The sequence below is a fragment of the Octodon degus genome, unplaced genomic scaffold (genome assembly GCF_000260255.1).
Source record: "Octodon degus isolate 3935 unplaced genomic scaffold, OctDeg1.0 scaffold00015, whole genome shotgun sequence".
Lineage (NCBI taxonomy): Eukaryota > Metazoa > Chordata > Mammalia > Rodentia > Octodontidae > Octodon > Octodon degus.
Window position 1 is genome coordinate 20,948,133 of NW_004524591.1, and position 12,772 is coordinate 20,960,904.

Consider the following 12,772-nt stretch of genomic DNA (forward strand, 5'->3'; position numbering starts at 1 on the left):
TTTTTTTTTTTTTAACATAATTTCCTAGTCCCTGAAAGAATGGATCCCATGTGCTTCAGACACCAAGTTATTGGAAGCCGGGTTGAGGGCTGGTGTCCATCTGGGCCTTGCTCAGGTACTGGCTGGAACAAAAGGGGATGCTGGGCCTCTCCCCTTCCCTTAATCTCACTGGCCCCCCTTACAGTCCACTGGGTGAGTAGGGAGTGAAACACATATTCATTGGAGGCTAAATCAGCCCTAGCTGTCCTTTGCCACCAACAAATGACTTTCATTGGCTGTGACTGACCCTGTCCTATCTGGCATCCCACAAAATGACCTTCAAGTCAATTAAAAGAAAATTAAAGTATATTAGTGACAGGAAACAGACCACCAGATACTTTAAGGCAGACATTTAAAAAAAAAAAAGCCCCAAACAGAGGTTTTAATAGGGAACATTGCTAGGTTGATAGAGGTCTGGTCTTCGCTAATTAAACAAGCAAGCCGGTGTCCTTTCGGTGTGAAATGTCCCAGCTGCTGGGAGGCTCAGGGCTGCAAACTCAAGTACTCCCTATGGCGATATCCTCCAGGTGGCCAGTGTCCCACACCGCAGGGGACTTGGGACATCCGCAGCCCGGGGCAGGTGTCCTGGGTAGACTCCCTGGAGCTGAGGGTCGGGGAGCTGGAATCTGCACTGGTGATCGGTCTTGTGTTGTTCTGCACATTGACATTTGAGACATGCCGACCCAGGCCTGGGAGAGCGGCTCTCACCATTTCAAAGAGCACTCCTGGGAGCATTCCAGGGGAAGGTGTTCTAGTACTGGCTGAGCACGCTCAGTTCTCTCTTCCCTTTGGTTGCAAGATCAGCCTGCCCCTTGCCACATCCACACCTGCTTCTCAGTGAAGCCTAAGCTCCAGGTCCCAGCAGTGACTAGTTCCTTGAGTCTGTTGTCCCTTCTTCCCAATGAGAACCTGGGCTTTTGCATATGAATGAGGGGCCTGGGGCTATTTCTGCTTCTTATCAAGTTTTTTTTTTTTTTTTTTTTTTCCTGGCAGACAAGGGCTCCGTGAGCCGGAACTGCACAGAAGAAGGCTGGTCTGAGCCCTTCCCTCATTACTTTGATGCATGCGGATTTTATGAGAATGAAACTGAGCCTGAGGATCAGGTGAGTGCCCCTCACTCCCTGGGCTGATGGCAGGGCTGAGGAACTCAGGATCTAGGCAGCACTTCCAGGTACCAGGTGTACAAACCTGTGCACACAAAGGTGAGATGCTCACCCACTGCCTCAGGCTGACCCTGGCTGCCACTTCTAGGATGATGGCTTTCCTATGACCCAGAAAGGGAGGGAGGACTGCACCTACCAGCGGCTTCCTGGACCCTTCTCCAGGCTGAGGCTGCTTTCTGTTCTGAATGGTCTGTGCTATTCCTTCAACAGACATTTGTTGAGCATATGCAGAGTGGGAGTACAGAAGCGTGTGAGCCACTTGGTCAGGAGTGGGAGGGCAGTGGGAGGTGAGAGCACTGGAAGACGGGAGGAGGAGCTAGACTCAGTAGGGCAGCCCTGCCTGAAAGACTGAGCTCAGGTCCCAGGGGGAGGTGGCAGGCCTCCTGGAGAGCCCACCATCCTCTGCTCTGTGCCCTGCTCCAGGACTATTACTACTTGTCAGTGAAGGCCCTCTACACTGTCGGCTACAGCACCTCCTTGGTCACCCTCACCACCGCGATGGTCATCCTGTGCCGCTTCCGGTGAGATAGCCTCAGCCTCCGCACTAGTACAGCTCACTGCAGCATCGTTGCCCCAGCCCCTCCCTGAGTATTATCAGCTCTGGAAAGTCACTTGGAAAGCATTCAGCCACCTGGGGCACAGCCGATGGGCACTTGTCCCTGGAGAGCTCACCTGGCTTGTCCAGGGCCACCCAGTTGGCAGCAGCGGGGCAGGAGACCTACCTTTCTTGTTTTTATGTTGCTGGTCCAGGTAGAGAGAGAACACAGGAGGTATGTGTGCATGTGGAGTAGGAGCCAGATGCAGGGGCCTGGAAGTCTGTGAGGGTCAGATGGAGGGGAGAAGGGATGGCCTGGGCAGGACTCCATTGAGACAAAGCCAGTGAGACGGCCCAGAGCAGCCCAGCATGGAGGGCATGAGCGCTGTAGGGTTCAAGGCTTCCTGGTCCCCAACCTGCTCACGTAGGAAGCTGCACTGTACCCGCAACTTCATCCACATGAACCTCTTCGTGTCCTTCATGCTGAGGGCCATCTCTGTCTTCATCAAAGACTGGATCCTGTACGCCGAGCAGGATAACAACCACTGCTTCATCTCTACTGTGAGTGAGCCCTGGGGGACCCCACCCACTAGTCCAGCATCACCCCACCCATGCTTATCTGACACTTCACAGGGAAGTGTGTGTGTGTGCTGGTGAAGGCAGTGGCTCCACCCCTGGAATTGGCTGGAACTGCCATACAATTTCTAGTAGCCAGTGTGTGTCATCACTTCCAATAGCCAGAGTGTATGAAGACCCCTGGCCTGGGCCTGGTAGCTGCTAAAGCAATTGAGGGAGGTCAGGTGAAAATGCCGGATCCTGCTTGACTGAGGAGGAGACAGGTTCAGAGAGGGCTTCGGGGCTCTTGGTCATTTAACCAGCTATGCTTAAGCCCACGAGGGGCATAGTCTCTTCAGACCTCAGTTTGGAGGAGTTAACATGTAGGCAGGGAAACTGTGCTTTGGTGGAGTGAGACAGGAACGAGAACCTAGAGTCCAGACCCTGACCAGGACAGTGTGTGTGGAGGGAGGGCTTCTGTGAAAAGAGATTTTCAGGGTCTGGCTCTGTATCCCCATGGCTGGAGAGATTTCCACACCCTCATTTTACATGGAGCCTCCTACGAGCCCTCTTACAGCTTCTTTCTTTCCCTTCCCTGAGAGAACAAGGAGGAGCAAGAGGAAGGCAAGGACCAGCTTAGTGGCCCTGTACTGTCCACAGTCCTTTCCCTGCATGCCTTTGCCTCTCTGGGCAGTGTGGACCCACAGCCACAAGCGGGCACTGCTGTCAACTTCTCTGTCCAGGAATGTCCTCTCCCTTGGCTCCTTGGGATATCTGAGTCCAAGCTTGCCAGCAGTGAAGGCCCTCAGGATTCACTGCCTGGTCTTGTGGGGCTGGATTTGGGGCCTTCTCTGGGGGCCAGAGAAGTTGAAACTTCCTGGCCATGGGCCTCCCTGTAGGTGGAGTGCAAGGCCGTCATGGTTTTCTTTCACTACTGTGTCGTGTCCAACTACTTCTGGCTGTTTATCGAAGGCCTGTACCTCTTCACACTGCTGGTGGAGACCTTCTTCCCTGAGAGGAGATACTTCTACTGGTACATCATTATTGGCTGGGGTAGGTCTGTGGCTGTGCGTGGTTGGCTCAGGCCTCATCGTCAGGCATGTCCTGGGTGGTGACTTTGCAGGAGTGGCAGTGAGGAGGGAGCACTGTCCTAGGTGGATGGTCAACTGCTCTTTCTTGGGCCCTTTCTTGCCCTTCCTGCCTGTGGGGAGCCCACCATCTAAGGGAGAAGTTAAGCCTAGGACCTCCTTCCCAAGCTCTGGTTCTGAGGGAAATGAAGAATCCCAGACAGCCAGGGTGTGAGGAACAGTAAAGTTCCCCAGGAAGGGGACACATTTTTCTTCTCTTATCATCAGCCTCCTTTTCTGCCTCTTTCAGGGACCCCAACTGTGTGTGTGATGGTGTGGGCTGTGTTGAGGCTCTACTTTGATGACTCAGGGTGAGTACATGCCCATGAAGCGCAGCTCAAGCACAGAGTGAAGTCTAACAGGAGGCTTCTCAGGGGCTGCCTGTTCTCACATGAACTCCACTGAACAACCCTCCCGGCCCTGGGTGCCACTGAGCCCTGACCCTGTGCCTGTCAGCTGTCTCTACCCCCGAGACACAAGACAGCTTGCAAGGTTTCTGAACCCTCAGTGTTTCTGGGCCTGGCTCTGAGTCTATTTTCTTTTTTCAGAGGGGTGAAAGTATGCTGAGGGTGGTTTTGTACCCCGAGAGCCCTGGATCTGAGGGAGATACATGGCCCTTTCCCAGGTGCTCAAGAGTGACCCCATTTTTATAACCAAAGCCTGGCTTCTCCAGGCACCAGAGAGCTCTCCTTTCATCTAACTCCTTCTCAGGAGCTGCAAAGGGAGAAGGTGACCGGCTCTCAGCTGGCTGGGACAGTGTCCTACAGGTGTCCCTTGGATGTGATCTCTCTTCTTTCTGCCTGTCTTTCAGCTGCTGGGAAATGAACGACAGTACGGCTCTGTGGTGGGTGATCAAAGGGCCTGTGGTTGGCTCCATAATGGTGAGTGTCCTTTGGGCAAAGAGGAAGGGAAGAGATGGGCCTGGCCTGAGGACACCCAGGAGAGGGTAGAAGGGCCCCGCACACACTAGCTTCCTTGCTGTGGCTGCATTCCGTTATGGAACAAGTAGATGAAATTATTTAGCTCTTCCCCCATGGTTGAGTGTGGAAAAGGTACCCCTAAGAATTGTCTTGTACACAATTTTAAGCATTTGGAAATCTTTTTGTAGAGGTAGAACTGGGTCAGAAGGGTGTATGTTTAGGTTTTCAGATGCCATATGGCGCTGCAAACACCCTTCGGGGATTCCTACTTCCCCTGGAAGGGCCGACTGTTTTCCTGCCTCATGGGCTGCACTTGGAGTACCCATCGTTTAAGCAGTGCACCTTCCTGCTCACGGGGTCGCAGCTCCTTTCTCCGAGGTGTGAGTGCAACGGAGCAGTGTGTCCAGCACATTTATTGATCATTGATTTTAATTCTGGATACTCTTGTCTATTTCTTCTGCCCAGTTGTTAGCAATTTGACTTTCTTACTATCTGGGGACAGTGACACTGTGTCTGCTGTGCATGTCACATTGGCCCAGACAGCATAACCACCAGCTCTTGTCTTTATGAATTCTGCGCCTCGTTTCTTATTTTTGGAGGAGGCCTTTCCCACCTAAAATGTAAAACCGTTCTTAATTATTTTATGCTACTTGTACATTAGATTATTATATGTACACCTTTCATCTGGCTAATAATATTTTTTTGGTCTGGCCTGAAATGATAATTAATTTTATCTAATTTTATTTTTCAAGGGCGTACATTCCATATTTTCAGTCCGTTTTATTGAATCCTGTCTCCATTATGCTGAAATGTTATTTTATTATAAACACTCAGTGTACTTGCATTTAGTTTCAGACTTTCACTTTTATGTTATTAATCTATTTATCTATTCCCCTGGCAGATGGTGCATTGTGGCAACCTAGTAGCGTCATTTGATATCTGATATGCAAATTTCTCTTCTCTTTTTTTTCTCATAAAAGTTTCTTGCATATGTATTCTTCCAGTGGATTTTGAATACCCTCATCAAGTTGCCAATTTTTTAAACATCTGGTTGAGATCTGTGTAGAAATTGCATGGAACTTATAGGCTACTTTGGGGAACTGATTTTCTTAAAAGATTGAGTCTTCCTTTCCAAGGGTATGGCATGATTCTGTACTTACTCAGGCTCTCGTGGAGCCATTTTAGTGAACTCTTTCAGGGTTCATCTTTATTCTTGCTATAATGATGTGTTATTCCGTTTGGGCTTTTATTGGGTCTAGAAGTCATACCATTATGTATAAGTTATGATGTTGTTTTGGAATGCTATTGGCTTTTGTGTATTCTTTTGCCTAGTTACATTTCTGAACTCTCTTAGCAGTTTGTAACCCTTTTCACCAATTTCCATGGATTTCTAGGTAGAAAATTATGTAACCTTCAAATGAAAATAGCTTTTGCCCTTTCTTTTCAGTTCTTGTCTCTTCCTTGCTTTTGTCAAGGATGCTGTTTTCTCTAGCTCCAGGCAGTGGTTTGCACTGGACTGGGAAACTTCTTCCTGGCTTGAAAAAAATCAAAAGTAGCTTTTTAAAATCAAGTACGGGTGTTGAATTTTATCAGTTATATTTTGGAGACAGTTATTGGAATGATCATACCTTTCTTCAGTAATGGATGTAGCATTCCACTTTTATTTCATTATAAACAACACTACAAGGAATATATTTGTGCCTAGCTTGAGCATGTATGAATATGTTTTTAGAATAAATCTCCAGAAGGGGGAAGGAGATCCTGGGAAAAAGAGTGCGTGCATTTGGCATTTTTGTGGCTAGAAAACTGCCCTTAATAAGCAAAATACGAGAGTGTTCGTTTCCAGTATTTCCAGTGGCTCTGTTGATGTTTGATGTTTCAGTTATCTAACAGTTGGCAGTCTTATGGGGAATGATGGGAGCTTATTGTTTTAATATATTTGAATAGATAGTAGTAGGTTTTGTGTTTGCATTTGTAGAATTAAATCTTTGTGGCGCTGCTCTGTTCACTCCTTAGTGCACTGCTAAATTCAGTGTTAATATTTTGTTTAAAGCTTTTGTGTTGCTGTTCATGAATTCTGTGGTCTTATGAGCTGGGTGTCTGTGTGCATTTTCTGTCTTTGTCTGGGTTTTGGAGCAAGATTTTGTTAGTCTCATGGGTGATCTAAGTTAATTCCCTTTTATTTGCTTTGAATCAATTAAGTAACATGCAAATTACATCTTCCTTAGACATCCATAAAATTATCTGGACCTGGTGCTTTTTAACTAATTTATATCTTTGCCTACTTTTTAAATTTCTTCTGAGGTTACTATTCAGATTTTTTTCCCTCTCTGTCCTGTAGTTGTTTTAGTTCATTTTTATTTCACCATTTTGCCTGGAGCTTACTCATGGTTTGGGATGATTTGTCCACCTGGTGTCTACTTTTTCATCCCTAAATTTGCTTAATCGTGTTTTCTTCTTCTGGGCTGACTAGCACTTGGAGTTAGCAGTATTTTCTGTGCTGATTCCAGGCCCTGGTTAGACACCAGACCTGCAGCAGAGAGCAAGATGGACAGTGAGGAGTGTGCTTAATCATTCTAACTGATCTGCAAAAACAAAATAAAAATGAAAATCAGTCTTTGTTTTTATTGAGCACATCTCCTATTTTTCCAATTCCTCTTAAGATTTTTTTTTTTGTCCTCCATTAATTTCCTTCTTGTATAAGTGAGATTTGTGGCATTTCCCCCGCTAACTTTTGATTTGAATGTTTAATTGTTTTTCAACGAGTATTCTTATTTGGCAGAACTGGGGGTTGAACTCAGGCCCTTGCGCTCGCCAGGGAAGCACTTATTCCACTGAGCCATCTCCCCGGCACAACAAGTATTCTTTTCAGTGGATTGGTTTTTGGTTTTTGACTCTTCGTTATTTCCCTCCACGGGCTACTTTGGTGACATCCTGAAGACATCCCCAGCAGCTCTCTGGCTGTGCCTGTTTCTGTTTATTTGCTTTCCTTCCTCCTGCTTTCTCACTGCTTGGAAAGCCCTTGTCACTGATCTTTATTTAAAGGCAGATGCTGCTCTTGCTGTTCCCAGGCCAAGCTGTAATTAGCAGTGTGCTGGCGTCCCCTGACTCTGAACTTGGAGTTTCTCCAGAGAACAGCTCTCACCTCTGCAGTCACCTCCTCTGTCTTTCCAGCGGAAGTGTTCCCGTCACCTGGATCCTGCTTTCTCTTTCTCTTCCAGAAGTTGTTCGTTTTCACGCATCACTCATGCCTTCCTGTGTCCTGGCACTTCTGGGGAATTGCGTGCTTTGTACCCTTTCCTTGCAGTGATGCTGTGGGAGGCTGGGGAGATGCCCTAAAGCTAGTTCTTCTGCTGCCTTTGTGAACTAGAAATCTAGATGTGATTTCGAATCTGTACAGTGAGCAGGTCCTGCCAGGGGCATCGCAGCCTGTACAGAGGCCTGGCTATGTCAAGTCTTTGCCTTTGGTGAACTTTTTCTATGTTTCCTTTGCTTCTCAGGTTAACTTCGTGCTTTTCATTGGCATCATTGTCATCCTTGTGCAGAAACTTCAGTCTCCAGACATGGGAGGCAACGAGTCCAGCATCTACTTGTAAGTACCATCATGTGGCACCCACAGCCATTGCTGAAAGCCACATGGGCCTGCGCTTGGCTCACAAGCAGGAGAGGCTTGGGCTTTGCTGACAGGGTGACCTAGCATGGCCGTTTGCAAGAGTCCTTCCTCATTAGAGTGTCTTTAAGATCTAGACAGACATATTTTAAAATATAGTTTCCCTCCAGGCTTTAGCCATTCAGGAGCACTTGATCTGCATGCATGTCATTACACGGAAGGGGAAAGAGACAGATCCGGTCTGTATGACACTGGGAAAGCCAAGTTAGGAAACACCATACTGCCTAGGGTCATTAGGGTCCCCGTTGTTTAGAGTTTGGATTTCCTTGGGGATCCTGCTTCTGTGGGAAGCCTGTTAGCGCCACCGGGTAGGCCGATGCTCCAGGCCAAGGTGGAAAACTTGCTCAGTGCCTACTGGTGACACAGCAAGACATTTTTCCTGGACTGAGTATTAAAAGGGGGATTCCTTCTGTCTTCTACCTTTCTTTAGGACAGCTCTAGCTCTGTATCTATGTGATACTACGTCCTCAGCAGTCTCTTTTCTCAACATAGAAGCATCTGTTTTGCTTGTGCTTATTGGGTTCAACAGCAGCCTCTTACTGTGGAATGCAAGACCTTCTCCATTTTCATGGCCATTTGGTTGCTCAGGAATCTTTTGTAGTCATGGTGCTAAGACTGCATCCTGCTGGCTCTCTTCAACCCTCTCCTTGACTTGTCTTGCCCCACCTGAAATCAGACAGATTCTCCCCTATCACACCTGCAGGGGTGGGGAGCTTAGCTTATGAATAGGAGCATGATCAGTTGGGCCATGGGGTATGAGGAAGTTTCTGTTGCTGATGAGAAAGCCTCGTGTTCCATTGTGGTTGGTAGAGGGGGACAGCAGGAGCCATATGTGCAGCTTCCTGGATTCAAGTTAACAAGTTAGAAGGAGCCGTGCTTGGTCATCATTGGGTGCTTGCTCCTGTCTTCATCAGAGGCTCTGGTCTGGGTCTCACAGTCTTGATGGCTCGTTGCCCAAGGAATGAGTGGGACAGTGGTGGGATCCCAGCACAGAGCTTCTGGAGTCCCTCCACTGTTCTCCAAGAGAGAGGGCTAGAGCTACTGATCAGATACCAAGTCCAGAGCCTTGCTGAAGGCTCTTGGGGCTTCTCGCGGGAGTTAGAGCTTGCTCTTTCCCTGTCTGCATAGCCTGAGTATCTTCCCCTTTCTCTGGGGAATATTCGCCCAGAGCCTGTCTATTTGCTATCTTTTCACTGGCTCTGCAATGATGACATTACCTAGGAAGACACTTTCTTGGTTATCCATTTGTATTGTCTTTTTTTCCATATTTTTGTATGTTGTAAGCAACCTTTGTATCTTCTATGTAGTATAAAATTGTTTGAAATAAGTTATAAGGGCACTGATGGGGCCAGCCCTCTACTACCACCTAACCTGTCTTGGGATCATTCCTGTCTTCATCTCCAAACTCACAGAATAGTACTCTACCGCTCCCCAACTTCCCTGCCCAGTGATGGCAACCATGACTAAAGCCTGGCCATAGTTGCTCCTGCTTGATTTCACATTGCCTTTTTCACTGACAGCACCCATGTTCTTGGAGCTGGTAGACAGCAAAGTCAGCCATGGCATCACTTGAGCTCCAGCAGCCTCCGTTTCCTCCCCTTCCTGTCAGGATCTGATTCTTTTGAGAGTCCCGAGGCCTCTTCTTTTGGATGGGTCCTCCCAGCTTCCCTTCCTTCTGCCTGTGCGTGGCCATGGGCACGGGCTCACACTCAGTCTCAGCCTGATTACGCACACCCTGCTAGGCCCTGATCACGCTTGGCCAGCTAGCCAGCCTGCCCCCGGCAGCAAGAACTCCCCAGGGTCTGATAGAGAGGAGCGGGGTCTGCTTTTGCGCTGTCCACATGTTAGGAATCACGGAGTCCCATCACATCTCCCTAAAGTATCAATGAGAACCTTACGAATCATACATGGTTTGCACATTTCAGTGTGAATCCAGGACATATAAAGCATCAAGTAGTTTATTTGTTTCAAGAAAGTGAAAACATCTTCAACATCTCTGTACAGTCTCTGTAAACCCTCTTTTTAAAGAAAAGATGAACTGTTTCTCCAAAATCTTGCTAGCTTTGAGGCACAAAGCTTCTGAAGGTTAAAAACTTGGGTGGATGCAGCCTGCAAGGCAGGTAGGAAGGTTGAGCTGGACAAAGACTCAGCTTGATCCTGCTGAGTTGAGCCACATGTTTGAGTTTCCCAGGGCCACAGGAGACCCTGTGGGTGGACATGGTGATAATCGCAGTGACAATGTTGCTGAGAGAGGCGGCTCAGTGAAAACACTCACAACTTGGTCTGTGCACGTTTAGTGTGTGTGAATCCCAGGTGCCTCTGGCAGGTAGCAGCTGTTACACAGAATTCATCCACTTTATCTCAGGGAACTAGCTGCCAGTGACACACCACACATCCGGTGGGAGCGAGTCCGCTGCTGCAGCCCAGACAGGCCCTGCTCTCCAAGGCTGGCTGCACAACATTGCTGTCAAAAGCTATAAACTAAGGCTTCCTAAAAGAAGAGGCCCCTGGTGTGCTCAACGCTGTGTGACAGTGTCCCCGGTCTGCAGGGCTTGGAAGAGGAGCTGGCTCTGAGCGGGAGGCTTCTGCATGGGGAGGAGGGGCCGGTGGCAGAGGCAGGGCACGGGGAAAGGGAGGGTCCAGGGCTGTACCTGGGTCCCCTGGGCTTATGTGTTGGGCTGCAAAGCTCCTTCAGTTCTGCCCACAACAGCTCTCTGATTTTTTCCTCTGTTTCCAGAAAAAATTTAAACCCGCGAGTCCCCAAGAAAGCCCGAGAGGACCCCCTGCCTGTGCCCTCAGACCAGCATTCACTCTCTTTCCTGTAGGTTGGTTCCAGATGCTCAGATGATAAGGGTTTGTCCTCCGTAGATCAAGATGTTGTACCCTACCCAGCCTCGGAAGGAATTGGAGTGTGAGCCCTGCAGGGTGCATGGTCCTGAGCTACCCTGGCTCCACCCTGGGGCCCCTGGTAGAATGAGTGGCGAAGCTTAGGGCTCAGGTCGCAGCCAGAGATAGAGCCAGTTACTGTGCTGGGCCTTAGCACGCGCCCAGAGCTGACTTGATCTTGGGCAGGAGACTGGGCTGAATATTCAGCTGGGGCAGGGCAGGATTAGCCTGCCTTTGGTGTGGGTCCACGTTTATCACTGTGTGCTCCAGAAGGGGAAGGCTAAGGTTTCTGGGACAGACACTCCTTATACAGAGAGAAGCTCCACTCCTGTTCCAAGGTGACCTGGCTCCATTTGCTCATCGTCCCTTACAGAAGATGAGCATTGGAAGCCACTTGGACGTGGAGGTGGGGGAGAACCCCAGCTGCATCCCGGGTCTAGATTTCCTTAGAGAGGACAGTTCACATCTCCCACAGTCCACACCACTGTGCAAGGCAGCAGTGCCACCAGGAAGCTCAGGCTCGGTGGCTTCACCCACAGCCAAAGGCTTCCAGTTTCCGGGGGTGGGTGCTCTGTCTTCTACTTCAGAGCACCCCCCGCCCCCCCACATACACCTGGGATCATCCCATCCTTGCTGTTGCTGTTAAGAATTGGCAGCAGGGAATTGTTATTTTTGATATGGGGAAACTGAGGCTCAGAGGAGAACAACACCTAAGATCACTCAGCACGTCAGTGGTCAAAGAAAGCCTTGAGCTTGGGTGCCAGCCCCCCAGCTGGAACTGTTCCAGATTGGCAGAAGTCACAGAGAGCTAGTTCATCCTCTCCTTGTGGTAGAAGAGAGGGAATAGTGTCTGGGAAATTCTCAAGATCTGTCTAGCCATGACTCTGCTGGGTTGGCGGTGTTTAGGGGGTGCTTCTTGGGGGACCAGGAGGGGCTCTAAGGTGCATAGTATCTCAGCATCAGGAGGGACCTGGTGGCATAGATTTAGCCCTGACCCATATATCCCGTGAGACACCAAAGGCCCAACATTGTTCTGATCCCAGGAGTCACAGAGGTGAGGAAGATGGGATGCTGCCTACGAAGGGTTCTGTGCAGGTGTCTCAGTCTATGATACTGCTGGGTGTATCCTAGGGCCATGCCCCAGCTAGCGTGCACATGGGTGTGAAGCCACAGTGTGTTCTGGATCCCAGACTGGTAAAGGTAGATATGCGTGTCAGGTTCAGGGAATGGCTTTGACCTTCCTGGAAACTCATTGCAAAGCCAAGCTGGAAAGCAAGGCTCTTGGGACAGGCTCACCAGTGGGGTGGGCACTGTGCCTGCCACCAAGGTCTCCTGCCTTCTGGTTCTGGTGGCGGCCACCTCGCAACAGCCCCACCCAGCACCCTTGCTTGAGTTTCTTATTCTCCATTTGTGCCCACTCTGAATGGGCTCAGCTGTCTGCTGAAGTGCTTCTCCTCCTCATGACAAAATCCCTCTTCCCTGTCTGCTAATTGTCCTGAGATTCCCCTGCCTCTCTCTTTCTCACGCCCCTGGCTCTGGCTGTGTTGCCATAGTTCTGTTCTATTTCTTTTCAGTGCATCCTTTTGCACAGATACAGAAGGTCTGGGGGAGGGCAGCATTTGGGGAACAGGCCCTGTCCCCCTCTCCCCTGAGAGCCCTCTGGGTGTCGTCTTCCCCTTTCCTCTCTCACTGGCCTTCCCTGTGTCAGAGCCACACATCCCTCGGTCTTGTCACTGAACAGTCTGTGGAAAACTTTCCAGATATCTTTCAAACTATCAGAGGAGCCTGTGCTTTCTGTGGAAATATCTTGGGCCCAGGAAGATAGGGGACAGCTTTGGAACTGAAGATACAGAGGTGCCAGGGCACAGCTGAAGGTT

At 49.3% G+C, this 12,772-nt stretch overlaps 1 protein-coding gene across 4 annotated transcripts in view; it reads left to right on the forward strand.

Moving 5' to 3' along the window:
• Positions 1-12,772, forward strand: part of Adcyap1r1 (ADCYAP receptor type I) — a 49,785-nt gene that overhangs the window by 24,931 nt on the left and 12,082 nt on the right. For 2 of the 4 annotated variants that reach the window (XM_023709947.1, XM_023709949.1), the window contains exons 5-12: positions 1,033-1,142; positions 1,626-1,723; positions 2,166-2,298; positions 3,192-3,345; positions 3,670-3,730; positions 4,231-4,300; positions 7,840-7,931; positions 10,747-10,830. In XM_023709947.1, the coding sequence (XP_023565715.1) occupies positions 1,033-1,142; positions 1,626-1,723; positions 2,166-2,298; positions 3,192-3,345; positions 3,670-3,730; positions 4,231-4,300; positions 7,840-7,931; positions 10,747-10,830 (802 nt within the window). The remainder of the gene's footprint in view (positions 1-1,032; positions 1,143-1,625; positions 1,724-2,165; positions 2,299-3,191; positions 3,346-3,669; positions 3,731-4,230; positions 4,301-7,839; positions 7,932-10,746; positions 10,831-12,772) is intronic. The other 2 variants (XM_023709948.1, XM_004626532.2) reach the window with 1 other exon arrangement.